This window comes from Ambystoma mexicanum, chromosome 7q (genome assembly GCF_040938575.1).
Source record: "Ambystoma mexicanum isolate Mex_15411 chromosome 7q, UKY_AmexF1_1, whole genome shotgun sequence".
In the NCBI taxonomy this organism is placed as follows: Eukaryota; Metazoa; Chordata; class Amphibia; order Caudata; family Ambystomatidae; genus Ambystoma; species Ambystoma mexicanum.
Window position 1 is genome coordinate 703356931 of NC_090941.1, and position 27651 is coordinate 703384581.

A 27651-nucleotide genomic window follows, 5' to 3' on the forward strand; every position below is an offset into this window, starting at 1 on the left:
TCTGATCTGTTGAGTCTTCGTCCTGCGAATCTTCCGAGGCTGTCGCACCCCCAAGGGCACGGGGATCACTCATAGGCGCAAGCGCACAGGCACCCTCGTTCTAATCCTGAGGGCCGCAACTTGCCCTTCTCCCCACACTGCCACCACCCACGTGATGATGAAAGGGTTAAAGGAGAGTACCTCGAGGTGCCTTGTGTCCACGTGGGCCGCAGAAGCGGGAGCGTCATCCCCCACGTGATGATGATGAAGGGGTTGAAGAGGGTCCTGAAGAGGATTTGTGTATAAAAGTTCCCAAAAATTGAGCTTTGAAAAGGAATGGGCTGAGAAGGCCCAGCCACCTCAGTCCATCTTCCAGCTACAACTCGACGTCATCGCCTGAAAAATGGCCAAAATATCAAAATTCTGGCATGGGCCTGCGGGTTGTGCTGCCCGCAGTCAGGAAATCCAAAAATTAGGCTTGGATGGCCTTCCTACTCCAAACCGGAGCTTACGGAAGATCCTCCACCTCGTGCGCAAAATGGCCGCCAGCCGCGTGTGGTCCGCGGCCTCAGCGTGATGCGAAACACCCACGGATGTTTCCCATTAATGTAGAAAAATTGTCCGGGATCGCGCTCACCGCCGGGCCCGGGCATCCGACACTCGTCGCCACTGTTGGGAGTCTCTGGGTGCCCCCACTGCGTGCCCGCGAGCCCCTCCACCCACAGACTCCACACGGACACGTCTGTGCGGTTCGGGCTCCCCGGTCGCTCTGACGCGGCCGGGAACGCCCCGTTTATTTAAGGCGCACTCGGCGACGTGCAACGTCACGCCGCCGCGTGCGTATCCCCTCACGGGGCAACGCCACACTGCCTCCATCTTGTGGTGTGACTTTTCCAATCCATTCTCTCCAGGTGGCATGTTTCATGAAGCGCACATCTCCCTTCATGCCCACTTCTGTAACTCGCTAGTTCCTTAACACTTTACTGCTTTCTAAATGAATAAATAACCTGGCAGACTAAACCATCTATGCACTGAACATGTTAATGGCATACTTGCAGAGGTAAATTACTTCCGGGGTGACTTCAGGTGGTGTTAAACCAATTGCTCATCAGTTATGTTTTGTCGTGTGGTATTTGCACAGCTATAGGATGATTTTGAGAAACCTGTGTGGGAAAGGCTGCTGCAATATACGTGTGATGGGCTTCAGGCGCCCTCCAGTGGTCACTCTGTTGAAGCAAAAAACTAGCACCATTGCTACAAATCAAATGCAGAACTTCCATTGCTGTTTATTATGGGACATTTACTACGTGGCCCAACTACTTGGGTATGAAGGCCCCACTTTTCATGAGCGATGCTAGTCTCCCTTTAAGCATCGCCAATTAGGTTGAGTAAGTGTTAATTGTGTGTAGTCGCCAAACCCACTCAAAATGTACAGGGACTGTGCCTTTGCACTCTGTGTACCAACCACGAATTAAGAATATCCACTGCCTGTATTGTATTTTCACTTCTACAGTAAATGCGTATCCCTTAACCGTAACACAAAGTGGCGCCTCTAGGTCACATATTGCTGTCAAGTGCAAAACAACCCTTGTTTCAACTCATTGAAGTCATATCTTTTTTAGAATCACTTCCGAAATAAGTATTAGTTAAATGTGAACGAGCTCGGCCGGGCTCGAGGTGTTATAGTGACTGTCAGTCTTTAAAACACACACTCCTGCCCTTCTCTAAAACACAGGTAGTCTCTGAGTGATTCAAATGTGCAATTGCTAAACTACAAGGTCTACACACGGGCGGAGCATGCTCCTGTGATTAACATCTGCAAAAGAGGCAATCAAGTTGTGGTATTTTCAGAGCTCGAGCTTACCAGTTCCGTGCAATTCTGGGATTTGACGTCCTAAATTTAAATAAAAAATACAAAACGACAAATCCCAGAATTCCAAGAAAAACTCAGTGCCCTGTGGCTTTCGCGCTCATTGAATTGGTAACGCTAGGAGCTCTGCGAAACCGCTGGTCCCTCGCTCCAGACATGTACACAAGCCAGAGGGATGGGACACGTGAAGAACTGACATTCTATGTTACGAATGTCAGCCAGGCTCGATGCAAAGGGTGTGTACAGGCCCTGAACTGTGTGCCGCTCTGGTTTCTACACCACACAATAGTGAATGAAATATAAGGTAATTTACTCAAACCGAAAGTAAAATCCAGTAAGCAGTCTTAAGTGAAATAATACATGGGCTCTGCACACACGTGATCATATTTAACAACATGTAACCACAGAGGTAATACATCCATTTAGAACTGCAGGAGAATACAAGACATATATACGACTAACCTACGTGGCTATTTCCAAAATATTATTGATGAGGTAAGCAATTCTGCACCATATGTTGCATACAATATCATGCTCTGAAAAGGCATAGCCCAAAGGGTACGTTATGTTTAGGATAGTTACTTGGAAGGCGATGACTTCGCCAAATCCTTCCACCGCCATTGGATTTGGGATTACTGCTTGCTGATGTAAATTCTATAATATCGATCATATCCAGTTATGTTTTTACTGCGCTAAAACCCTTCACCCTACTTGCTTTTCTGCGTAAATCTCGTTTTGTTCATTCGCAACAAGAGTGGAAATGATCTATTTTTTCCTAAACTAATTTGCAATGCATCATTTTGTAATGCTCGCACAGTCGTCCGATGACCATTTCTGGTGGTTTAATGTTTAATCTCTAATCTTTCTTTTTGAAACGCTGTATTTCCATCCATGAGTTCAGGCCCGCTATTTACTCAAAAGCTAAAGAAAAGTATTAGAAGTGGAAAGCAAGATCACATATATTGTTTGTTATGGCCAGTGCCACACGAGTACCACCATCACGGGAGAATAAATTGCCTTTAGCTCATGGAGTCCAAGGAAAGAAACACCTATTTTACCAGTGCATGTACAATGACAGGTGCAACCTTTCATGAAAGAAAATGCAAACAAACCACTGAAGCAGTTTAGAAAAAGAGAAATGTGTATTAGAATATTTTGGTTCAGTGATTAATTGTGCAAGCAATGGGGGGGGGGGGGGCAGGTGGGAGTTGGAAGTAGGGCGTTAATGCCTGATCTGTAAAGAAAGGCAAACCAAAAGGATGGCTGCCCCTTCATCATGCGTATTTTGCACATTGAAGTTGCTGCCCGGATATGCTTCGGTCTATATGTATATGGAATATGTTTTTTTGGAAATATGATTTGTTTGTAAAGAATTCAGTGATATTTTGTTTTATTGAACATATTTTTAATGTATTTCTTAAAATAAAAACGTACTTTTTATGACAACCCTTCACTGACACATCACACACTTACAGTCTGAAGTCCTGAATATGATATAATTGAAGAAATTACCGGTCCGTGAGGCATCACTTTTTGTGTTTCTTTAAACAAAGGCAACCTGAATATAACTGTTCTTTAAATGCTGCCGAACTGAAAACTGGGGGTAACCACATGAATGTTGAACTGTAGGGTAAAGTTCGCTTCAGTATAAAATACAAAAAACTACGGCAATCTGGGAGGAGAAACTCAAAGCTATTTACTTTATAAAATAATGCAAACCTGGACTGTGAAACAAATCACGTAAAAGAAAATAAATGATCACCAAAAAAAGGCAAGGCAGGTGTCTTAGGCAAAATAGTCATTTACTTTATCTAAACGTTTTATATTGAAAGGTCTTGCCCAGTGATTGGTGTCTGACAGAATACAAATCCAATAAATTAATCTTAAGCATAGACATTTTTGAAACTAAAAAATAAGTTGTTACGCAAAAATACTGGGTGTTACCTGTTTCATAAAGAAATGCAGGGCTGATGTGGAAGTTAAACATGTCTCTGGGTTTTCTCCATAAACATTTTTAATGTTTAAGGTTTTAATTATAGGAATTTCTACTAACAATAAAGAGTGAGTTTCAGCTTATCAAGATCATCCTGAAATTTTCATTTGAGTACTTAAACATTACATAAAATATCTTGGGGATTACTTAAAACAGATAACTCCTGCCCTAGTTAGTGGACCGGTGGCAGCATGCTGGCTAGATTTAAAACTGGCAATAGTTGGTCATGGGGATTCTTATGAGCACTGCATTGACCACAAATCCCACCCTCCGTTCGTACACAGGGAAAATGCTCTGCACGCAAGACATTAGCCCACCTGTTCACAAAAGACTCACAAGAGCGGTACAAAAGCCCACAACAGACACAAGGCATTTCACCCCCCTCCCACCCCCCCCCCGCCCCGCATCAGAAGATATTAGGCCTGCCACTTTCAAGATCAGTTTAATCAACTCGGTTAACATGCATGAAATCGCACAATGTTCGTAACGAGCTGGAGGAAGAACAGTTCCAGTGCCTATGATTGATATATCTCTGGTATACCAACTATACATCCCACCTTTTTGCTGAGATACTAATACACAACACAGCCATTCACAGGGACATAGCCTCTAGCAAAGGGGCATCGGTCAATCCACAAAATCATCTCTGAAGTTGCATTCCCAACCACACCTCAATTAAGTACATGACAACCAGACAAAACCTGGAAGACCTTTTTCTTTAAATACGTTTTTCCATGCTCTGCTTTACCTGTTCCTCTGCTTGTCATGTGTTGTATGTTTTGTCTTGTTTTTATGTGCACCCTAATGCCTGCAGGATTTTGACACTTTATAATGTATTGGTCTGTTGTAAATCAGGTTAGAACCCAAACTGCCGAAACAGAATGATCAGATTAGTCAAGTTTCTTCATCCCTACCGCAAAAGATGAATCAGTGGGGGATTTGAACCTGAGGATTAAGGGCCTACACGCTAAATATACAGCAGTTGCCATGGACAAATTGGTAAGCATAGGCTTGCATAGCTCGTCTGTGTATCCATGCACGGAGCTGACCACAACCTGGATCTTCTTTGCTTGTGGTCTGGACATTTCAGACCTAATAGTTCAATTCACTTGTTGAAAAGAAAGTGTCCTAAACTAATGGACACTCGTGTCTCCTGCCCACCACTATTATTGACAGTCATCAGTCAAATCTTGTTGAAATTCATGACCTTGATTATGGTTAAGTAAGACACCGTAATATACAAGTATCAAGTTAGTGACAACAATTTGCATACGTTATTACACATTTTGATGAACATTTTCTATAAATGAGAAATTCAACATAGGTACATTTAAAATAATTGGAAATTAAAAAGAGCTCTATGCGTTTCGGGAAGAGAATCCCTTCATCAGGAGCGACATTTTCATTTAAATCGTGTAGTTTGTCAGTGTAGCTTCAAATTAAGTCTACAAAGGAAAACAGAAGGACCTCATAAGTGGGATCATTCTCAATATTAATTAATCTAATCAGACACTGATAGTGTATACAAAATTAAATGTCACCTTGTTACGAGTTATAGGAGGGCCCTCAGAGTGTTCCAGTGTGATTCATAAGAATTATGACGTCAGAGAACAGATATATAGTTGTCTGTTATTACGTTCTGTGGGCGAATGTAAATGATGTATGCATAATATATGTATGTATAATATCAAAGGACTGGATGGTATCTACATAATAGGATAAGCCATGGTGAGCCCGCTGAACCTACCTCTACTGTTAGGTCTCATTAGATTCTCGATGCCTATAGGTGGTTCATAATGTGGAACAGACGCAGTTTCATCACTGTGGAGAGTATAAACACATTTACAATTGTCTAATTCTCGCTGTTGTAGACAGTCTCAGTCAAGAACTACATTTCTAAATGAACACATACCTCCAGATGGAGTCTTAGTGTATACTCATGAATTATAGAGGGAAGTAGGTCCAGTGTGCGAGATATGCGGAGCGGGAATTGTAGTTGACTAGTCTGTAGAAATAAAATGGTGGATAGTCCTCACGATCCTAGATATATATAATTAAATGGAGCCATGGCAAAGTCACCCGTGATCTAGTATTCCTGTGTGCTTTTATTGGTTTGAAGGCTCAAGAGGGGTGTGGATAGATTACAAGCCATCTTATGTACGCCATGTAACGTGCTTTATCAGGCATGCTTACTCCAGGGATGCTAGGTGAGATGGTCATTGAGGTGACCACGATGGTGCCCGAGTCCAAATGAGGATGCGTAATGCTTAAAAACTAGCTATTAAGGTAAAGCATCACATAATGATATTAGAATTGTAACTAATTCTGGAGACTGACATAGTCTCTCGATTTGTATATGTAGTGGAACAGCTACTTCATAGCTCGATTACGTGCCGCCAGTGGGGGCGTGTCTGTGTCATAGGTAAATAGAGTATAAGGTCCCCAAGGGACTCTGCCGCGTGCCTGAATAAAATGTGGGGTTGTCTGTAAAACACATTGTGCCGCAAAAACCGCAATATACATTACTCTTGAATCAAAAAGTATAGCTAGTGGGTCATGGAGATGAGATTCTCAATTCAGTGAGTTCAAGGTAGATATGCGTTGATCTAATATGAGAAATCTCCGATTGATGAGGTACATAGATGCTTTCAGTTTAACAAGTTCAATCTACCATGATCACCTATCGGGCGATACAAGCCATTGTCAGATGATTAATGTTATACAACTTAAAACATGTTTAACAATTTACAAGTGATCCTCATGCAATACTTAATGCAACTCGCATGGTATTAATTATACATAAGTAATAAAAAGCAATGAATACATTACAGTTGATCTGGTGAATAACAATGAACAAATTAGATTCATATTCTCACAAATTTTGTTGTACATGATAATGCATTTTGGAATGGAGGTGTTCTGTGTCAACCAATGACTCCAATAATTCATGATGATCGAATAAACGAAATACTTGAAAAGCAACAGGTGAGATATACTAGGTTCAGAGGATGGTCAAACTCCTACTCCTACTCATAGTAGTGACAATAACTTATCTGGATGTTCAAGAGTTTGTTTCAACAGGGATTCATAAGGATGGCGGAAGTGAGAATTCCTTGTTCATTCCAGTCCAATTGTTCAAGTCTAATTTGTGAATCGAGAACATTTCTCGTTTAGACAGTAATATTTTAGTATTGCCATCCCTTGGTGGGGTTCTAACCAGTTCCAGTACTATGAATTTAAGTTGTGCTATTGAATGCCTCTTTTCAGTGGAATGTCTTGCCACTGGAGATTTTACATTTTCCGTTGTAATGTTGAATTTGTGCTCCGTGATCCTGTCTTTGATTTTGCCTATGTTCTGGCCTACATGGTAGAGTCCACACGGGCATATCAAGCCATATATCAGGAATTTAGAATTGCATGTGGCGAACTGTCCTAATTTGAATTTTTGACCAGTTTAGGAATGTCTCTCAATCGCCTTTTTGGATATTATTACAGTGTCCACAGTGTAGACTTCGAAATTTCCCATATTTACGTTTAGATAAGAAACTTTGTTTGGTCTGGATGTTTCTTTCAGCTTTGAAAAGGCTCTCTGACGTTTCTTCCACTTGTGTACGCTATAATCGGTGATTTTGGAAAAAGAATTGTCAATTGTGGTTCTAGTCTTGTAATTTGCCAATCTTTCTTGATAAGTCGATTAATCTGTCCACTTTGTTTAGATCATTTCATTAGGTGAATGAGCGGTGGTTCACATGTGTATTTTGGGAGTTAAGATTCTTTCTCGTTTTGATGTTAGGTTTCCTTTTAGCTTCATCTAGTGACGTAATCGGATAACCCCTTCTTTGAAATCTGCTAGTAACATCTTCAGTGGCTTCTTGATAGGTTGGTCCATCTGAAATTATCCTCTGTATTCTCATAGTGACTTAATGGTAAATTATCTTTGAGGTACGGTGGGTGATAACTGGTGTAGTGCAGTATGTTACTCACATCGGTCGGTTTCTGATAGATGAAAGTCTTGTTTGTTATCGCAAGGTGTCACTAGAACATCTAGAAAGTGGACACTGGTGGTGCCCATTTCTAGTGTGAATATAATTCTCGTGTGTCGTTCGTTAAGGTATGTCAGAAATATCTGTATTTCTTCTTTGAGACCCATCCAGATTCCAAAGATGTCGTCAATATATCTTTTCCATTCTCCCAATTTCGGTTTCCAAGTGGGGTGTTGTAGGATGTGCTTGGTCTCGAAAGCATACATGAATAAATTGGCATATGCGGGTTCTATGGGGGACCCCATGGATGTACCCAAAATTGGGATCTGAAGAGAAAGGAGATGGATCATCAGTCATGCGCTGACAAATGTCAATGAGGAACCAATAGTGGTTTATGTCCTGTTGACAGCTTGTGGGCAATTTGATTTTGAATATGGTAACTTGGGCCAAAAGCAATCAATCCCCCACACTGTGTCAGATATCAATCATTGTTCTATGATTTGACTTTCCTACTACTGTATGTTTCATTTTTACTTTGTCCAGACCCACAGGGGAACATAGTTCTTTAAACCTAGCCATGACAATGTACTTACCTGTGCTGCCTCAAATTTAGATTTACAGAAAATTTGCAAACAGAAGTGCAGGAAATGGAATTCATACAATTCTCCAAAGGTATGAATTTCATGAGGAAAGAAGATTTTGCAGAGTGGTTACTCCATTTCACTGATGAGGAAAACAAAGATACCTACTGGCAAAATGTGAGTGACCGCATTCCAGCTGGCGAGGTGAGGATGGAATTTTTGTATTTTCTTATATACTTATATACATTTTTTTTTTTTATTGACTTTTTGCTTTCTATTCTGTAGGTTATTTTGGTAACACTTATGTTTTAGACATGTGTATATTTTTGAAAGTTGAAGTAATTAAATGTAGAAAGTAAAACACATTGTTGGTTTCTGTCATGCCACATTTATAAGTAGCTAGTCAAATCTAAAAGTGTATGTATTTAAAACATGGAAAGTATTTTGCACTCTAATTCTGCAGCGGCAAAGCGCCAAACCTCCTTGCCATATGTGGAGGAAGCAGCATCTGACCAAGCGTTTTGAGTTGGGTACTGCCGTGTTTATTGCAAGCTCTGATTCTAATATTCCACATAATGCCATGTAGATGGGGAAACCCCATTTAACGTTTACAAATCCTGAGCTACACCCTGCACAGCTTTCATGGGAATAACTATCCTCAAACTCTTGGTCCGCTTTGGGTTCATGTTAGTGAGTAGCAGAACAGCGATCCTCAAAATAGCTTAGGTCTCATGGCACACCAAAAGTAATCAGAGTTGAAAATATATCACCCCTGTTCAAGAATGTCTGGAACACATGGATGGTAGGACTAAACCTGAAGCCCCCCTTATGTGCAACCACAACACACATTCCAATTTTCACGGGAGACCCATAAACCACCCTCTTCCTACGCATGACCATAATAAACTCATCACACCCTTATGCTCTTTACCAAAATTGCAACCACAACACATACCTACTTTGTGTGGACGCACATAGCCCATCCTTCATACACACAAATGTGACCCTCGCCTCCGATTTCTTAAACGGACTATCCCTTTGTTCAAGTGATATAGTGATCCAGAACCTTCACTTCTCATCTCTGTCCCCCACATAGGCACAACCACAGGGCACATGCCCATTTTCTCTGAGGAGTTACTGTAACCCATCTTCCTCTAAGAAGTGAAACTCTAATATCCGATTTCCTGAACTGACTGCTTAATCTACTCCAATAGTTAAAGCACTCTTGTTTGAATCGGCTACATTCAAAATCTTCCAACAATTGTATTTTGCTTCGATGAAAGGGAGTTTTTGAGCATATAGCTACTTTGAGTAGCAATATTATGAAAAAGCTTATTTTGAGTGGGCGATATTCAACCCCCGTGATCCAATCTAACAGGGGTCAACAAGCAGCACTAGAAAGTGTACTAGAAGTAAAATCTCCACAGAGAACAATTTCGTTCTGGGGCTTTTGTTCCTGTTAGCTGCGTGTGAACGCCCATCCCACCCTGCAGTGTAGTGACACCTGAAAGCCACATATTTCTGCAACAATCCTGGGTTCTGTATGGCACTGTATCACTGTGTTCATCAAGTGCAACAGCACTTTGTGAAAAAGAAAGCAATCCAATTTGTATTTGAAAGGAAAGTTGAATTATAGTCTTGTTACTAGGCGTATAGGTGCACTTGGCTTTATTGTACCTATGAAATGTTAATGTGCAAAAGATGCTGTTTAGCATGGTCGACCTGTGCAAGGGGTGGCGGAGGTTGCATTACTTCTGCACCCCCTCCTGTTTATCACTGCTAATCTGTTCCCTTTGTCTGCAACATGCCTTTCTTTCCCTTCTTAATCCACCTACCAGCCATTTCTGTCTTGGCTATTAGGTGGCACTTAAACACCATCTATGAGCCCAAACTATTGCATTAGAGTACAGATTGGAGGGGGGACACAGTTTCTTTGGTTATTTACTCACCCATTGTCTGCCCATGGTCATGCTAATCCATATGGTCATTACCTCCCGCTGCCTGCCTCTCCCTACCTAAAACACATCCCACTGGGATCTCTTTGAACTAACTCGATTAAGCAATACCATCAAACATTGGCCTGATTGTGTGGGGAGGGGAGTGCCAGGGATGCACATGACTGCCTGATCTAAAGAAGTCAGTCGGGATATTTTATGGCATGCTGCTGGGGCTCTAAACCTGCTGTTGTTGACAAGTACATTCTTCTCTGATAAATCCACCCTGTAAGGCTTTCTCTGTTCACTATGATATATATAGTTTGTGCATTCACTACAGCACAACTTCTGTCGTATTCTTACCTGTCTGGGGATTATATTCATGTGCAATAGCCAAACTTTAAATGTATATTGATAAATGTTCATGTCAGTGTGGGGATTAATCAAAGGCCCCAAACCAACAGAACCGAAGGGCCCACTGGGAAAATGGCCTGCCAGCATTAAAAAACTTGCACGCTGAAAATGGGCCTTTTCAGGCAGACTATGTGGCTGTCTTTTTGCAGTTGAAATCCAGAGAAAGCTAAAACAAAAATGTAATCCAAGTGCAGATTGGAAAAGCACATCACATTGCTGCCTGAACAATAAATGCATAATTTTCCATGAAACTACCACCCATCAAATGGTGGTGCACTGTGACAGTGCAGACCCACTTTTTAGCAGGTAATTGAAAGTGTATTTTATTAATGACTGAAAGAAATAGCCCTATATTTTCAGCTGTCATCTTCAAAAAACAATGCCGTGTGAAAAGAAAGAAGAAATCCATCAGTGCAAAAGCAAAGTAAACCCTAATTAGTAAAACACCCAGTATGTCAAAGAATAAAGGCTGATGTTAAAAAATGCAATATCGGAGTACTTTTCAGCCAAGTGCAATCGGTGGGTCTCTGGGCAGAATTTGCCAATGGCTTTCCCCACTGCAAGCCTTGCACGTGCATCCCAAATATTTACAACTGGAATAAAATGTGGCCTGCCTAAAGGGTGTTGAAAACAAAGTTTCTGCAGACCTGCTGTCTCTGTGCAGTACAAATGTTCTAGCCAGTGCGTGACGGGAATGTGGGAGGGGTTACAATCAAGGGAAGCTGAAACTCTGGAAAAAAAATGCAAGAAAATAGGAGGTATTCAGATCGAAATGGTGGTCTACTACAGATAACAGGACAGGATGCCAGATGTCAGCAGGGCCTTGTGATGTCACGGGGCCAGCCAAGCTCATTATCTGAAGTGGGGGATCTCTGTGTAGCTGGGCCTTCACAAGTATTTGCGACCAGCAGCCTGCTAACTTCAAACAACAAAGAGGCTAGTAAAAATACAGTTTAATAAAAACAGTCCAGGAAGTTCTGGTCACATGCTGGGCAGGAATGGCAAATGACCTGGAGGAGAGGGTGCTCATATTTGCAAACATATGAAGGTACCGCATTAGCCTATTTAACTAAAAATATTAAGTTAATTGATTCCCCATTTGGTGGAACACAACAGGTGATATCTATTAAAATTTGAAATATAAAAATTGCGAAGGAGACATACTCAGGAGAGAGGTTTTTTTGCATAGGACTTGAGGCTGCAATGAGTATCTCGGTCTTGTCCGCGTTAAGGGCCATAGAATTTTCTACCATCCAGGTATGAATGGTGGAGGCCACTAGGGGGCGCGTTAATGATGGCAGCCTAAGTGCTTGACTCCCGGTACAGCAGGTCACAAAGTGGACGGAGCCTACACTTTTGACCCCCTGGGTGGATAATTGCCATACCAGTGGACAGCTGATACCGTGGGGCACATGTCGCTTAAAATTTGGCAGGATTGATCCACAGAGATGAGTTATCGGAGGCAGTGCAGCCGCCGGAAAGTTAGTGCTCCCGTGGACACAGAGCTCCTTGACAGAGAAAGGCAAACGGGCTGTAGGAGTGGCCCAGGCCCCACAGAGTGAGGCAGGAGCGGAGGGAGGATCCCGGCATTGCGAGAGCCAGGGTTACTAGACTCCTGGTGCTAGCTTCCAGTGCTCTGGTGAAGGAGGTAAGTGATCCGGCCCACTGCACGCGGAGGTGAGGGATAATGCAGCGAAGTTCCAGGCATTGCAGTTGAAGCTGTGATCTCCCCCCGGATTGCCTGGTGGAGATGGGCTGGGCTTGGAGTGGAGCACCGTCCACTGGAAGGGTGGAGCCAAGGAGCACAATACCCCAGTGCTGTTGGGACTGGTTGAGGCCTAGGGCCTGTGAGGGAACGGAGCTGTGGCCTGAATCTTCCTGATTCTCAAGGCCCGGATACTGGTACAGGGACCTGGCCCTGGGGAATCACTGGTGAGGTGTGGGCCCCCTGTTTGGGACCAGGGGCGTGTGTCCGCCTCACCGAGCTAACTTTCAAAGGGGGACAAATAAAGCTTGGAGGACAGACTGGGGGGCCTAAGGTGTGAATGCCTGTGTTGGTTTTGAGTAACGCCGTCCTGGAACAGTGGGGCATGCAGAGCCCTGTCAATCAGGGGTTGCATTAGGATGTCCTCTAGAGTAATGACCCATGGGGGAGAGCTCCTGACTGGGAGCTGGAATCATGGAAAATGACCCTTGAGGGTTTGCGAGGTGCCAAAAAGCTGATCAACCAGCAAGGTGTTTTGTGTTGGACTTTCAAGGCCTGGGAAGTCGGCTCCGAGGAAGTCTTCACTCATTGATGAAGGGGAGAGGTCTTGAAGGATTGACCGGAAGAAAGATGGCAGAAAACCCAGAGATCCTGTGAGGGCCTGAGAGGGAAGAAGTGTCTATACTGGACCTGGGGAACCCCCACCCCATACTATACATGGACTAGAAGGCAAGGTTGGGGCGATTTGAATATTTACAGAGACAAGTGCCCGAGAGGGGGCTATATTGGAGTATATGTTGGAAGGGAGGGGGCATTGCTTCAATGCTGGAGGAATTAAGCAGAATGCGGGCAGACATTGGAGGCAAAGTGGATAACATTAATACCAGAATCGACACAATGGATGAGGGGCTGCAAGAAGTGGAGAATAACCAGTCGTCCTTGGACACATTGGAAACTCAGATGGACATGCGTATGGCGGAGCTGGAAAGAAGGGAAGCAGAAATCATCCTAAAGATGGATGATTTCGAGAATCAAGAAAAGGAAGAATTTGAGAGTTTTTGGGATACAGGAGAATGAAGGAAGGTGAGACAGAAAGAGACTTGCGAAGAGTCTGTTCGGAGATTACATTATCAATCAGCCAAAAATGGATAGGGTGCATGGGGGGGGGGGCCAAGGTCTGTCCTCGTCCGCTTTCGCAATTACCCAGACAAGATGAAGATACTGGAAATGGCGAGGTCAGCAGGTCCGGTGATGCAGAGCAATGCCAAAATCAGTCTTTCAAGATTTGTCTACTCTGACTCTGGCTAAGAGACGTATGTGCTCCCCTTTAATGTATCGGCTAAATGAGAAGGGCGTGTGATCTAGATGGGGTTTCCCCTTCTCCATCTCCTTCGAGGTGGGGGGCTACAGTTACAATCTGGTCATTGAAGATGACATTTATAGGGTTATGAGAGACTGACTGGAGGGGCCAGAGCGGCCCCCGGGAATGGAGTGAAGGGACCTAAAGATGGACCATGGCGCATAAAGGGGCCCAGCAGGTGTCGAGTCCCGAGGTCTAGGAAATTCAGGAAACTAAATGCTTCCCATGTTGCATATACTTGAGAATCTTTTGTTTGCGTGGTCCTTGATAGTCTGATAACGCACTCTGCTTTATTCTCACGATCATATGGACTTTGATGAGACACCTTGCAGGAGAATGGTCTCAAATTTGGGTTTGGAGCATTGGTTAAACTAAATGTTGAAGAGGAAAAGTGGAGGGAGTTTAGGAGCTTTAAGGGGGCTACAGGGGTGGTGGGAGGGCTCTGTTATTAGAGGAGCATGGGGAGGCTGCCCGGCTGACCAGGTCCTACTGGTAGTCTGGTTCCTGACCAGTGATGTTTAGTGGTAGGAACTGGACGCAGCGGAGCAGAGGGCGTGGGAATGGGGGGAAAAGGGGCCATGCAGGGTATAAGGGGGTTGTGAGGTCCTCATATAGGGTGTTTGTTGATGGAACATTATACAACTCTAGTAAAGATTTCTCAGAATGGGAGGGGGGCCAAGCACGTGGTGGTGGTGGAGGAGTTGGCATGGTGATGGCAGAGGGACAGGGAGAACCGCCTGCAAATCTGCACATTAAATGTGAAAGGACTCACCTCACCAACTAAAAGACCCCTGGTGACTACAGAATTTCAGAGGACGGGGATAAACATTCTCTTCCTGCAAGAGACTAGGTTCCTTCGGGGGGGGAAGAGAGGACGGTTCCCTGTGGTCTTCTTGGACACATATATTGGGGATCAGGAGACTCTAGAAAAGGTGTTTAGGCATCTTGTTCCACAAGCAGTTGCGGATGGAGGTTCTGAAGGTGTGGAAGAAAGTGGATGGAAGGGCCCTGTTGGTTTCTGGTCTGATAAAGGGGCTACGGTTCACCTTTGCGACACTGTACGCCCCTAATCAGGGCCAGATGCCAGATGAAATTCTTGCAGATGATGTTGGCAAAGGTGCTGAGTGATGGAGTGCGTCACCTTGTTGTGGGAGGGGACTTCAATATGTGGGCAGATTTCAGGATGGATAGACAAGTCATGGGACCAGTGGGACACAAGATCTCTGGGGGGAGGTGCAATGGTCTCCAGGCGAGTTTAGAGGTACATGGGCTGTGGGACGCATGGCGCTTCTTTCACCCTCGGGAGAGGGGCTTTACCTTTTACTCGCCACCTCATGGGACCTTTACCTGTATTGATTATCTTTGTATTTTTCATGAGATTTGTAGGAAGTTGCGCAGGGATCTGAGATTCACCTGATTAGTTGGTCGGGCCATGACATGGGGCCTCATTACACGGTAGGCGGAGGACCAAGGTGCTGTTAGCACCTTGGTCCATGCCGGTAAAATACTGGAACCGCCTTGGAGGAAAGGGGAATTACCGCCCTATGCCAAGGTTGGCGGGGCGGTAATTCCCCCTTCCCCAATTGCCCTTCCCCATTCCCATTTTTGCCCCATAGGGCTCTATGGGAATGGGGAAGGCGCTAATTATGGTGCCGCAAATTGCGGTACCGTAATTAGCACCCTGGTCCCTTTGCGGGTTGGTTTTTAACGCCTGCTAAACAGCAGGCGTTGAAGTACCTACCCGCAAAGGGGCCTCGTAGTAAGGCAGTAAGGGTTAACGGTCACCGGTACCATTACCAGTGACTGTTAACCCTTACCGCCTTTCGTGTAATGAGGCCCATGGTCTCTTTGGACTTATCATGGCTGGGGTAAGTCCCCAGAGCTCAATGTGAAGATGTAATGAATCCCTATGGAAGGACCTGGTGTTTAGGGAGGAGTTTTAGGAGGCAATTAGGGAATTCTTTCTTCATAACAATACAGGAGAGCTAGACCGGGGCGCGGTGTGGGATACTGCTAAGGCAACTTGGAGGGGTTTATTGATCAGAGAGGGGGCTCGGAAAAGAGGGAGAGGACGCTGCTGGAAAGTAGATTGCGTATGGAGATTGAGGCCCTGGAGAGGCGCATTCAGGCATCGTAGGGAGGGGTGGGAGAATGGATAGAAGAGGTGAGGGGAAAGAGGGAAGAATTGAGGCTTTTGGAGGAAGGCAGGATAGTCTGTAAGCTCCAGTTTCTGAAGCAGAAATATTGAGAGGGCAGCAGGCTGATAGGTGGATATCGGAAGTGCGGAGCAAGAGCGACGTCTTAGAAGTGACATGTGAAGGGATTCTGGAGACCTCTGCCTCCTTTTACAAGGTTTATATGAAGGGGGAACCCCGATGTGGAGGGAATTGAAAGTTATTTTATGGAGGTCCCCTGAGGGGGCTAGGGGGTTGGACGTGCCTATCACTGGGGAGGAGATTCTGGGTGCGATTGGATGGCTTCAGCTGGGTAAAGCGCTGGGGGAAGATGGATTCACTTTGTGTTTTTATAAATCGTTTGCAAGTGTGGTACTTCCGTTCCTGGTTGAATTGTCTAACAACATCTTGGAAACCAGCCAGGCTCCCAAATAGTTTGTCCGCACACTTAATACCTAAAGAGGGTCGAGACCCCCGGGTTTGCGGTTCATATCGCCCAATTTCACTCCTCAATGTCGATGCAAAGATATTTACCCGTGTCCTGGCCTCAAGATTGGAGGTCTATATGCCGCGACTGGTCCAGCCAGACCAGGCAGGCTTTGTAAGGGGACGCCAAGGAGCATAAACCATGAGGAAATCCTTGCATTGGATTAGTGGTGCTCGAGACGAGGGAGGAGACCCCACTCTCCTGTTATTGGATGCAGAAAAAGCATTTGACAGTGTCAAATGGTGTTTTCTTAGGGCAGTCCTCCTCGTGTTCGGTTTTGGGGACAAATTCCTATAGGTAATCATGGCAGTTTACTCTGACCTGAGGGCGTGTGGCCACAAATGGGGGCTTTACCCATTGGTTTGGATTGGGGTGGGGGACAAGACAGGGCTGTCCCTTTTCACCAATTTTATTCGCTCTCTCCTTGGAACAGTTAGCCCAGAAGTTGAGGGGATGACCAGTGAGTGGAAGGAATAGCAGTGGGATGGGTGGAATATAAACTGGGTTTATACGCAGATGATATGTTGTGGCACAAACAGAACCCTGTTACCTCAGTCCCAGCCACGGTGGAACTGATTGAACAATACGGAAAGCCATCAGGGTTCAAAATCAATAAAGGGAATTCCATTCTAATTCCATTGGGTCAAATGGGGGAGGGGGACTGTCAAGGGACTGAACCCTCTGGGAACGAGGCTCAGTGTGGATAAGTTGCGATATTTGTGAATTAATGTCACAAGGGACGTGCAGGGGCTCTACGAGGCAAATTTACCTCCCTGATTTCGAGGTTGTTTGGGCACCTAGAGAAGTGGGGTAAATTAACTATCTCTTGTCTTGGGCGGCTTAGTGCCATATAGATGGTTTTCCTCCCGAAGATTTTGTACTTGTTCCAGATGATACCGAATCAGATCCCAGAATTGCTCTTTCATGAGGTGAAGGGGCACCTTCTGCGGTTCCTGTGGCAAGGAAAAAAGGCTAGAGTGGCGTATGAGGTCCTTGTGTTCCCGAAGGATAGAGGTGATGTGCGTTTCCCGAATCTGTACTTTTACTACAAGGCCGCGCAACATCGAATTTTGATTACCCAAGGGAGCAAAGGGAATATCAGTGGGTAGAATTGGATAACTTTCACCTTAGGCCAGCAACAGTTGCAGAATGGCTGTGGGTGCCAAGGGAACAGATCCCGAGAAGGATTGGAGTCTATGCTATTCTAGGGGTCATTTGGAACATCTGGCGGCAAGGGCCAGAGATGAAGGGTGTGACAATCAGAGGTTAACCAGGTGCACAGTGCCAAAGCAGACAGATCAGCAGGGGAGAGGAAGAGCGAAAGCAGACACAAAGAGAAAGGTCTTGTGGTGCTTCCAGAACTGGAGATGGTTCTCCTCAAGTTTCAGAGTGGCAGGGAGGCTGTTCCAAAGGGAGGCCCCAGCCGAGGAAAGAGATCTACTCCAACTCGTTGCTTGGAGAATTGACTGACCCTTAGGGAGTTGGAAGTGGAGGAGCGAAGGGCTCGAGTGGGAAGGTATTTACGGAAAAAGAGTTTAAGGTATTTTGGACCCATGCCCCAGAAAGTCTTGTGAACAATGCAAAGGGTCTTCAATTTAATCATGCAGCCACTGGGAGCCAATGACGAGATTTCAGGGCTGGAGAGATAAGATTCCAGGGCTTGAGGCCAAGGACAAGTCTCACAGTCCTGTTCTGGATGATTTGCAGACGGCGGAGAGTAGAAGCAGGCAGATTTAGAAAGAGGCAATTACAATAGTACAGCCTAAAGAGAACCAGAGCTCTAGACACAGTAAGCTTTTGTGGGAGGTGGAAGTGGAAGTCCCTTTATGGCATAAAAGGTGCTGCAGAGCTTTCACAGTGTTGATCGCATGTCAGTATAAGCATCACGTGATTAAGCTACTGCATCAGTGGCACTATGTCACAGTGCGATTATCAAAAATGTTAGGGGTTAGCCCCCTTTGTTGGCGTCAGTGTGGAGTGCGGGTGTACTATTGACACATGGGGTGGGGGTGTGAGAGTGCAGTTCTTTTGGGATGAAGTGCTAGGATGGATTAAAGAGCTGGATGGGGTTTCTCTGGATAGGACTCCACTGCTGGTATTATCCGGTTTGGAATCTAAAGAGGGGAGTTATTGGCAGGAAGGGCGTGTTTGGCAACACATTGGAAGAGGGTGCTGCTCCCAGGAAAAAGGGAATGGGTTAACACCTCTAAGAACATCTATCTAATGGAATTAATCACAGTGGCTATCCATGGTGGTGTGGCAAGTTTTGAAGCAGGATGGGGTGAATTCCATACAAGGTACATGTCCACGGAGGGTGAGGCAGTGGGGGAAAGGGCGCATTGAAAGTGCAGATGTGTGCTGCAGGAGCTCAAGGTCCTCCAAATGTTGGATGGGAAAGGGTTTGAGAGAGCGGAGGGAGGGAGACCAGGGATCGGGAGGTGGTACCATAAAACGAGATGGAACAACTTTAGGTTTATTGAAACCTATCTGAGCCATAGAGTGTGGAAGATCTAGACCAGGTCAGAGCAGGTAGGTTGGAAGGGAGAGAAGGGGGCCTGGGTGAACAAGGGCAGTGTGTATAATGGCCTGTGTTAAATGCTTATTTTGGAACTGTATTGTGCATTTGGCCTTGTTTTGAGCTGTATTGTTTGAACACTTAATACAAAGTAAAATAAAACCAAATCTTTTCGATATTAACGAAACTCATTCCCAGTGTGCGCTGAAAACCATAGCCTGTTATTTAATTGGGTAATCGTATTGGTCCAGCTTTCCCCACACGGTCCTTTAAGCGGAGGGGGTGGTCTGAAATCCAAAATCATCCCAATTTCCCGGTCCGAATTCCCCAACACAGACAAAAGTTAAAGGGGGGTGTGGGGTCTGAAAAACAAACAGCCTAATCATCCTGTGTTTAATTTAAACCAAAGGTGTGGGTGCAATAATAATTGCCATATGCATTTGTACAAATCTGTACATCAAACTGCTAGCCTTTTAAGCACTCGAATTTGCAAAGCACTGCATATGTATATTGATTTTGTTCACTGACCAGTGTTGTTTGTTTCTTGACTGAAACTGGGATAAAGTAAACAATTGTGATTTGTGTTTTTCCCAACCAATGTGTGTGATTTATTCACGTAGCAAGTTTGATTGTGAGCCACAAAGAAGGTGTTGTGTGTCGTTTTAGTGTGATCTCCATTACAATCATTCAAATAAATACACATATATTTCCTGTACACCGGCCTGGATCTTGACTCATAGGTAGCTCAGGGGGAGGGATCCCAGGGGCATTATATATATCTAAAATAGGGCTGAATATAGAACTGAGATTAAACAGTTTGTGCGCCACCTGGCTTAGGGAGAGAAGGAACTCCCTGTGTTGATGGTGGCCTCTCAATAAGCAGTTACATCAGAATGGTTAAGAAGATGGCTGTGTGTTGAGCACTCATTGCAGAGATTTGTGTTCAAATTCAAGATTACAACACTAAATTCCAGCAAGGCCAGCTCAGCCTTTCCTATGCCTGAAGTTGATGCATTGTTTTGTAGCTCAGTAGGTCCCATTATCAGCAATGTACCATCACCAGATAGAGGTTGCTATAGAAACAGACACAGCATCAGTATGGTGAAGGTCTAGAAATCGGTTCGTTCAACTGAGGGGCTTTGACAAGGCAGCCACCCCAATGATGAGCATAATGTGTTAGTCTGTAGAGGTAATTAGGTATCAAAATTAAAAACTGGAGAACTAAACCGTTCATGCTTGTATCCTGGCTTTTCCAGCAGATGATAGTGATCCTGGTCAAATCATTTTATGTCACTGAAGATACTGTGCTTGCTCGTGTGCCTTCTTCTGAGCCTTCTCACTTGCTGGTACCATTGTTTAACCCATTACCTGAAAAGAGAGCAGTCCCGATATCACAGGCCTCTAGCAAGCATTTTTTAAGGTCTGCCTATTTGACACAAAAAGATAGCTTTTTTGTGCAATTCAATGGTTTTCTGCACATAGCAATCCGCTGTGCTTTGGGTGTATTTATAGATTTAAAATGCAAAAGAGAAACCCCAATGAACTTTTAAGATCACAACAATTAGTATGCTGGTACTTAAATACTTACCTTGGTGGTGGAGACAATGAAGCTACAATCAATCCAAGTTTGCATATTATGCTTCTATGTTTTGTTTTGCAAAATTGTCATGTTTGGTTATGTGATTTGTGCACTTTCCAAGTCCGTTCTATAACATGTGGTTATTTTACTGTACAAGGAAGTAGTAAATTGCAGATTGGGTGCAAATCCGGCTCCAGCTCTTAACCAATTTGTGAGCCTAATTGTATAATTTGGACGCACATTACTTACCCTGTCAAAATTGTCCTAACCTTTTCAGAATTGTAGGCCCTTCAGAGTGATTTCATTATCCGGGTATGATCTACAAAACATCATCACTTAGGGTTTCACAGGCTATGGTGTTGCTTTATCTATGATAATAGTGGGCATTGATATATGGCACAACACAGTCTAATAGCAACAGCACTTTAAAATCATCTCCCTATTTTAATCTGTCTGTCTGAATACAGACACCTTCCAAGTAGCTATTAATCTGCATCCACTATCTATGCTATGGTATGTGTAACTTTCCCTTTGCTTCCAATTGGTCCCTTCTATCCATGCTTCTACACCTTTGCGTTTTGTGAGGCAGCTAATCTGAGTGCTCTGTCTATTCTGGGTTATGTGCACCTTTTTCATGTGATTTGCGTTCTGCATTTATACGCCCACATACTTTCCTCGTGGCTGCTATTGATAAGTGTCCTGTACCTGTGTTGGAACACATGTACCCTCATTGTGCACTGCTATAATTGCTCTTGAAAAGCTACCTGTTTATTATTCTGATTACACCAAGAATGAAAAGAGTAAGGGGACTGAAAGGGAGTACCCATGTTAATTTTGATTACCATAAAGCAGCATATCACGTTATGGGTTGTGATTGCGACAAGGGCATCATTACCAAATGTTCTGAGTCTCTTAATGTCTTTGGCTTGGTGGAGGGGGCCCCAAAGGTGTTCATGCCGCAGGCTCCAAAAGGGGTTAAAATGGTCTTGGCTGTTGCCATCCTACAGGCCAGATAGTACCATTATGGCAGTGCCTGACAAGTCTCCATTTCACGCCTATACACACCTACACAGAGCCAAAACTGGTTTTGCCACTGCTCGTTTTCTTTCGCAGTTGGTCCACTGGTGCACGTTATTCGTGGCCACATAACCTCATCCCTGCTTACCTGTTAATGATAGACAATTGTTTCCAGTGCCTTTTCCGTACCCCACGCTTTCTTTCCTTCCTTAACTCCCAGGTATCCACAGTGAAGGACAGATTCATGGCGAAACAATGACCCCATTCATTAATGAACAGTCTGTTCACAGTGTACATTTCTGCTTAAGATATCATGTGACATCTTCAGGTTGTTTGATCATTTCCAAGGAGTGTTGGACCTCCACCCCATGATGACTTCCAGTCAGGAGTAAGCAGTTCCATTGTCTGGACTTGTTTTAACCAGCAAACTCAATCATATGGGTGTGGCACCTAAGCACCAGTTTATGCCAAGATGCGTTTTGGTCTGTCGCCCATAAGGGTCCATGCAGTGAACCGGCTCTGGCAAAGTCAAAGAGATGGGCGAAACCTATAATGTCCGCTATGAACAAGAAACCTACGGGTACAGGTCATGTGACATAGGGTTGAGTCAATATAATTTTAGTACATATTTGAGAGACGCCCTGCAAGAGAAATTCATGCTAGTCCTCTTTTATTCAAATATGCATTGTGGCGGGTCAGAAGGACACGGACACTCTGAGGACATTTCCAACATGTGTTTATCAAAGAATAAGAATGAGGCCTATCTTTCCCTATGATTTTGGGGTGTTCCCTACCTATTTCACTAACTAAGATTCTCGTCAGTCATCAGTGAATGTCCAAAAGGAATATGTTCCATGTCCAAAACTAGCCTTAACTGACCCTGCCACTATTCTATAAGATCAGGAGAATGACTTCTCCTGATAATTGCTTCTTGCAGTTGTCTTCTTTCTTACTCTTGTTAGTATACAATATTTAAATAGTCTCTTGTTACTTTCTTTATCAATTCACATAGTTCTCTCAAGCTATTGTTGGCGTTTCTCTCTTCTATAGAAATATCTTTCTTTAACCTTTTGGATCTTTGGAAAGTGTATTTCCACATGTGGCTATTGTTCTCTGGACAATTCCAGTTCAACTCTTTCCAGCCTGGTCTCTTTTGTATATTATTTATCTTGGGGGTTTGTCGAGTCTTTCAGTTTACACTGCTTTCTCTCTGTTATATTCCACTCTTTTCTTGTTGAACCATGGGATGGTTTCCCCTCTTCCCAGGGTAGTGATCCACAAGTACCATTGGTTTCCCTCTCAGGGTCTTCTGTGATTATCTTTCTCACATTCATACAGTTGAAGTTCATTTGATTTTGTTTCAAGTGTTCGTCACTTATTATAATTGGGACGAGTAACTCGGATTGCATAACGGGTCCTTTTTGGCCTTCCCGTTCTCCCCGTTAACTTCACAACTTCACTGCTCCGGGGGAACTTCTCTGGGATCTGTATTGGCTTGAGACCTTCTCTTTTGCTGCTATCCTCTCCTTGCAGTTCTTTCTCCTTCACTGGACCTCGGTCCTTCCAGATAACCAGACCATTCGCTGCAAGGTTGTGGCTCCTGTGTCCCTTGTTTCTCCCTTCGCGCACATGCTGGGCTTCCAGAGTCTCTGTCTGCCATTTAGAGCTGGCCTGCTCGTCTCAGACTCCCGTCTCGTTCACTCTGCCTCAGCCTCTCAGTTGTTAAATGTCCAGGGGGATTCCACTGCCTGCGTATGTTCCTCTCTCTCTCTTGCCTTTGTTCAGCGTGTACTCCTCCAACATACTCGTCTGTTATTTGGAGGTCCTCATTTAAAAGTGCAATTTCCTTTTTTTCCCCTTATAATTGTGCAAGTTAGTTTTCTCTTCAGTAAAGTCTCAGGGCTTGAAACCATTTGGCATATTAGATAGTGCCATGTATGCCATCACATGAAATGGTTTAGGGACTTCCTCACAGGAATGGGAGTCCTTGTCTCCTAAGGGGGCAATCTCTCCCGGTTGTAAAGGGATTTCAATCAGGTACACACCCAAGTCTCGCCTATCATGTAGTGCACAACTGAAACCCTTATTTATTTTTGTCTATAAGTTCAATATTCTCAATGATACACCACTCATATCACACCCTTCTCAAAATACCCCCCCGGTCACACTGAAACAGGAATCAGGCTAGTTTGGAACGGTAAATATTTATTTATTTATTTGGAATTTAAATCACAATATATATTTAATTGGTAACAATCACCAAGAGGTGATAAGAACACTGAATAATATCTTTAATGCACTGGGAATCAGGTAATGAACACAAAAAGAATGCAGCACAGAAAAGGATACTTTTGGGTTGGTTTGGAACAGATAGCGCTATGGTTAGAGGTTCCCCTGCGACACCCCTCAGCCCACCAATAGGCAATTTAACTAGATGTGAGGAGAGAGCAGGTACTACTCAGGAATAATACAGACCAAACAGAATATCACTCCCTCCTTCCCTCCACAAACACAAGAGAAAAACAGATTTGACTTGTCAACTGTCAGACTGGCTTTGAAACTGGCTGAGAAAAACACTAAATGAGTTCAAAATGCTTAAATTATTATACATTTCTACGGGAGCGGCTTTGAACAGATGCAAGCAATCACAAGAAATGATTTAATCAAAAGAAAACAATTGGAATCTCAAAGGCAAAGTGGGAAATCATTTAAAGACAATTCCCACGTGTAAAACTTTTGCAAAATGTAAATTTGCGGCAAACATTTACTATGCGATTTTTGATAAAAACTGGTCAACCGCACAATGCGGTTTTGGGTTGTGGATGTAGCTAAGGATGTTGGGTATCAGTGGGAGTTGACATTTTGTTTCTATCTTCAAAACTGAGGGTGTTATGGAGGTTTTAGTGAGAGGTGTTTTTCAAAAATAAAGACACAAATTTGGACAAGAACTTCGGTTTAAAACCAGAAAATATGGATTATACTTTTACTCAAGACTAGAGCATGCAGGCTAGACAACCAGGTTGGGACGAAGTAAGCTCTAAGACTGATTCATGATTTCAGTAGCAGATCCCCAGCGCCTTACCCGGCGGAACCAGTCCAAACACTCAAAGTGGGATTTTTGAATGAGAGTTACACAAATGAAAATGACGCTTTAGCAAATAGAATAAGATAGCACTAAGATTTTGACACTGTTACTGGTTATGAAAGTAAGGATAGTTCAGATATTGGGGTGGAACAAGATAAAGCAAGGTATACAATAGCTCTCTACCGTCCTGTTAATACTCACAATCCACTGGGATTTAAGATTTTTAGCCCGTCAGGATTCTAGTCAATGGATCGGTCTATCAGGGAAGGACAGCCCATCAGCTAGGATCAGCTAGGCCGGTCGCCAGAACCGCACAGGAGCTGACCTTCTTGTTTCTGGATATTTCAGATCAGCGGGATGGCAAGTTCATCCGGCAAGCCTTAGGGTAGCAAGCCAGATAGTTTCAGGATGCTTCCTTACACCACAGTGCTTCACTGAGTTGTAAGGATTAGTTAAGGATGAGGCCTAGCTGAAAATGGTTCAGCTGCGGCTTGGCCTGGTCATTGGCATCTGGATCTAGAAGGATGTTGAAGGCTGGATGTTGAATGCTGGAACAAAGTGTTTCGCTGGAATCAGAAGAGAGTGAGTGTCTATGTGTTGTCAGCGGTCTCTATTTATCCTTTCCAATGACATCACAAAAATGGGTGTATGGGCCTGCTTAACTAAACTCGCTCCTGTGAATTGGGATTGGATAAGAGCCTCATCCCCGCCTTGCATCCGAGTGATTGGATCAAGGACTGATGATGTCAAGTATATGGTTTGGTTTTTACAATACTTACAAACCTCCCCTAGCCACTAGTATCAAAATGGAATTTTGTCCTAAATACATATTTATACATTTGTAACCTCTACGAAAATCACATACAAGGATTACATATTTTATGGAGTATCTGTTCATCAAAATCCCACAGCTGTGAGACCTTGTTTCGCCTTTTTGCAGCATTTTGTCCATTTCACCATGAAAACATTTTACTAACTTTCTCCAAATTTCCACAAATATGCATGTTTACCATAGGAATGTGTGTGCAAAGTTTAATATTTCTAGCATAAATACAGTTCCCATAAAACCTCATATACTGCCACTCCTGTTCAGAATATGCTACACAGTTCCACCACGTTTTGAAATGTAGGGCCAAAAATTAAAGTAACAAATTTGCCCTTTTCATATTTTTCACCACTTCTGATAGCGAGTTATAAGTCTCTAAAAATTGTTCATTACATATTCCTTAGCAGCAAATGGTCAGCCTTTTGTCTGTCTCTGGAGGCAAGGAGCAGCCCCCAACTTTGGGATTTCCTTCTGCAAGCCTAGTTTACGACCTTTTCACACGTCCATTTCCTGTCCTGGAGAATCTGCCATTGTTCAGTCCCTGGCTGCAGACAAAAGTCTGTCCTACCCCACAATTATCATGTGTGGAACGCTCACCTGACTCCCACGGAGACGCTGACCAGGTCTGGACTGCTGCGGCCTCTTCTAAGGTGATGCGCAGAACTCGGAAGACCGACTGGACAGGACCCCCAAATCTCGCTTGTCTGATTCGCACGAGAATCCTTCTGCAGATGGAGAAAGGGGATTAACTACCTGCGGAGTAGCGCGTCGGCCTCCCACTTCCCTCTTTCACTCTCCTCAGACCACCTCTGAAATTCCCCGTTAACTCTCACCTTAAGGTTTGAAAAGACGAGCTCTCCATCCTGCTTCTGGTGCAGGGGTGCGATTATATCCAGTTACTTCACTGGTATTCGGATTGGTGAGGATCCAAGCTTACTTGACTTTCCTGGCAAGGTGCCGTAAGTATACTGTTGTAAAAGTTCAAGAGTTGGCCTCCTTTTCTATTTGCCTTTATATTCAGTAGTCCGTCTCTTATCCCTTTTATCACAGGTGCTGAGTGAAGATTTCGCGTAGAGGAAACAGTTCGCCGAAGGTAAACTCAGGTGAGTTTATGATGGGTGGTTCCCTTAATGTCCTTATATTCACCCACTAATGCGTGTTTTTTTTTTCCCCATAGGGGCCGGGGTACGGTACTGCCGAAGAAGCGGCGCCGACCCGAGATGAGGAAAGATTCTCCCAACAATAATCAGGTAAGTCTTATGGCGAAAATCTGGCTTTCCTCAATATGTTCCTTTTGCTCACCTTTTGTTCTTCTCTTCCCCCTTAGGCGCAGGTATGCGGCGGATCGTGCAGATGGTCACTAAGGAGCACGGAGATGCCTCATGAACAGGTGAGTGGAACGCGGCGCTGCAGCGAGCAATGCGATGAGTCTTTAAAATAAATGTCTTCCCTTAGGATCGCCGGCGTGATGACTCCGGACTCCGGGTAGAAGCAGGTAATGTTCTTCTGTTCACCTTTTCCCTTCTCTTCTTTCCTTTCAGGTGTTCCAGGATGGAGGTGGGCGTGGCTGGAGTCAGGATGCAGGAGCAGACACTGTGAGCGTCCAGCTGCTAGGTGCAGAACAACGCGAAGCGTGAGCTGCTGTCTGGGCGTGGCTTAAATAGTAGCCACGCCCAGACAAAGTAGTTCCAGGTACGTATTCTTCTCTGGCCACGCCTGAGTGGCAAAATAGTCCCACAGGTAAAATAGTCCCTTTCAGGCCTCAAAGAGGTCTGGATCTGGCAGCACGGTCTGCATCAGGTAAGTTCACATAAACACTCCCTTTATGAGCCTGGCGCCTATGGCACCAGGACTGAGGACCAAAATGAGCCTGGCGCCAAAGGCGCCAGGACAGTGTCCAAAGGGCCCCTACTAGGGGCTGCTGGCCTTTTCCCCGGGAACATGATGTCTGCTTCCGGAGACGCTGGTCCTGGACTGGTTCTCCGGGAGTAGGCATCATGAAAATGTGTCGGTGAGCATCTGCTGAGAGAAATGCCCTCCCCTTGGGTGGAAAAATGTTTTTCAACCTCTTGCAGGCCCAGCCAGCCTAAGTTAATTTCTTAATTTCTTTACTTGAAATCCAGCATAAAACAAACTTGTTGCATCAGGT

General features: G+C 44.3%; 1 protein-coding gene across 2 annotated transcripts in view; it reads left to right on the plus strand.

Annotated features, from left to right (window-relative positions):
• The window catches only part of MICU2 (mitochondrial calcium uptake 2), a 1758017-nt gene that overhangs the window by 1596146 nt on the left and 134220 nt on the right, over positions 1 to 27651 (plus strand). For both annotated transcript variants that reach the window (XM_069640674.1, XM_069640673.1), the window contains exon 9: positions 8439 to 8610. In XM_069640674.1, coding sequence (XP_069496775.1) covers positions 8439 to 8610 — 172 coding nt within the window. The remainder of the gene's footprint in view (positions 1 to 8438; positions 8611 to 27651) is intronic.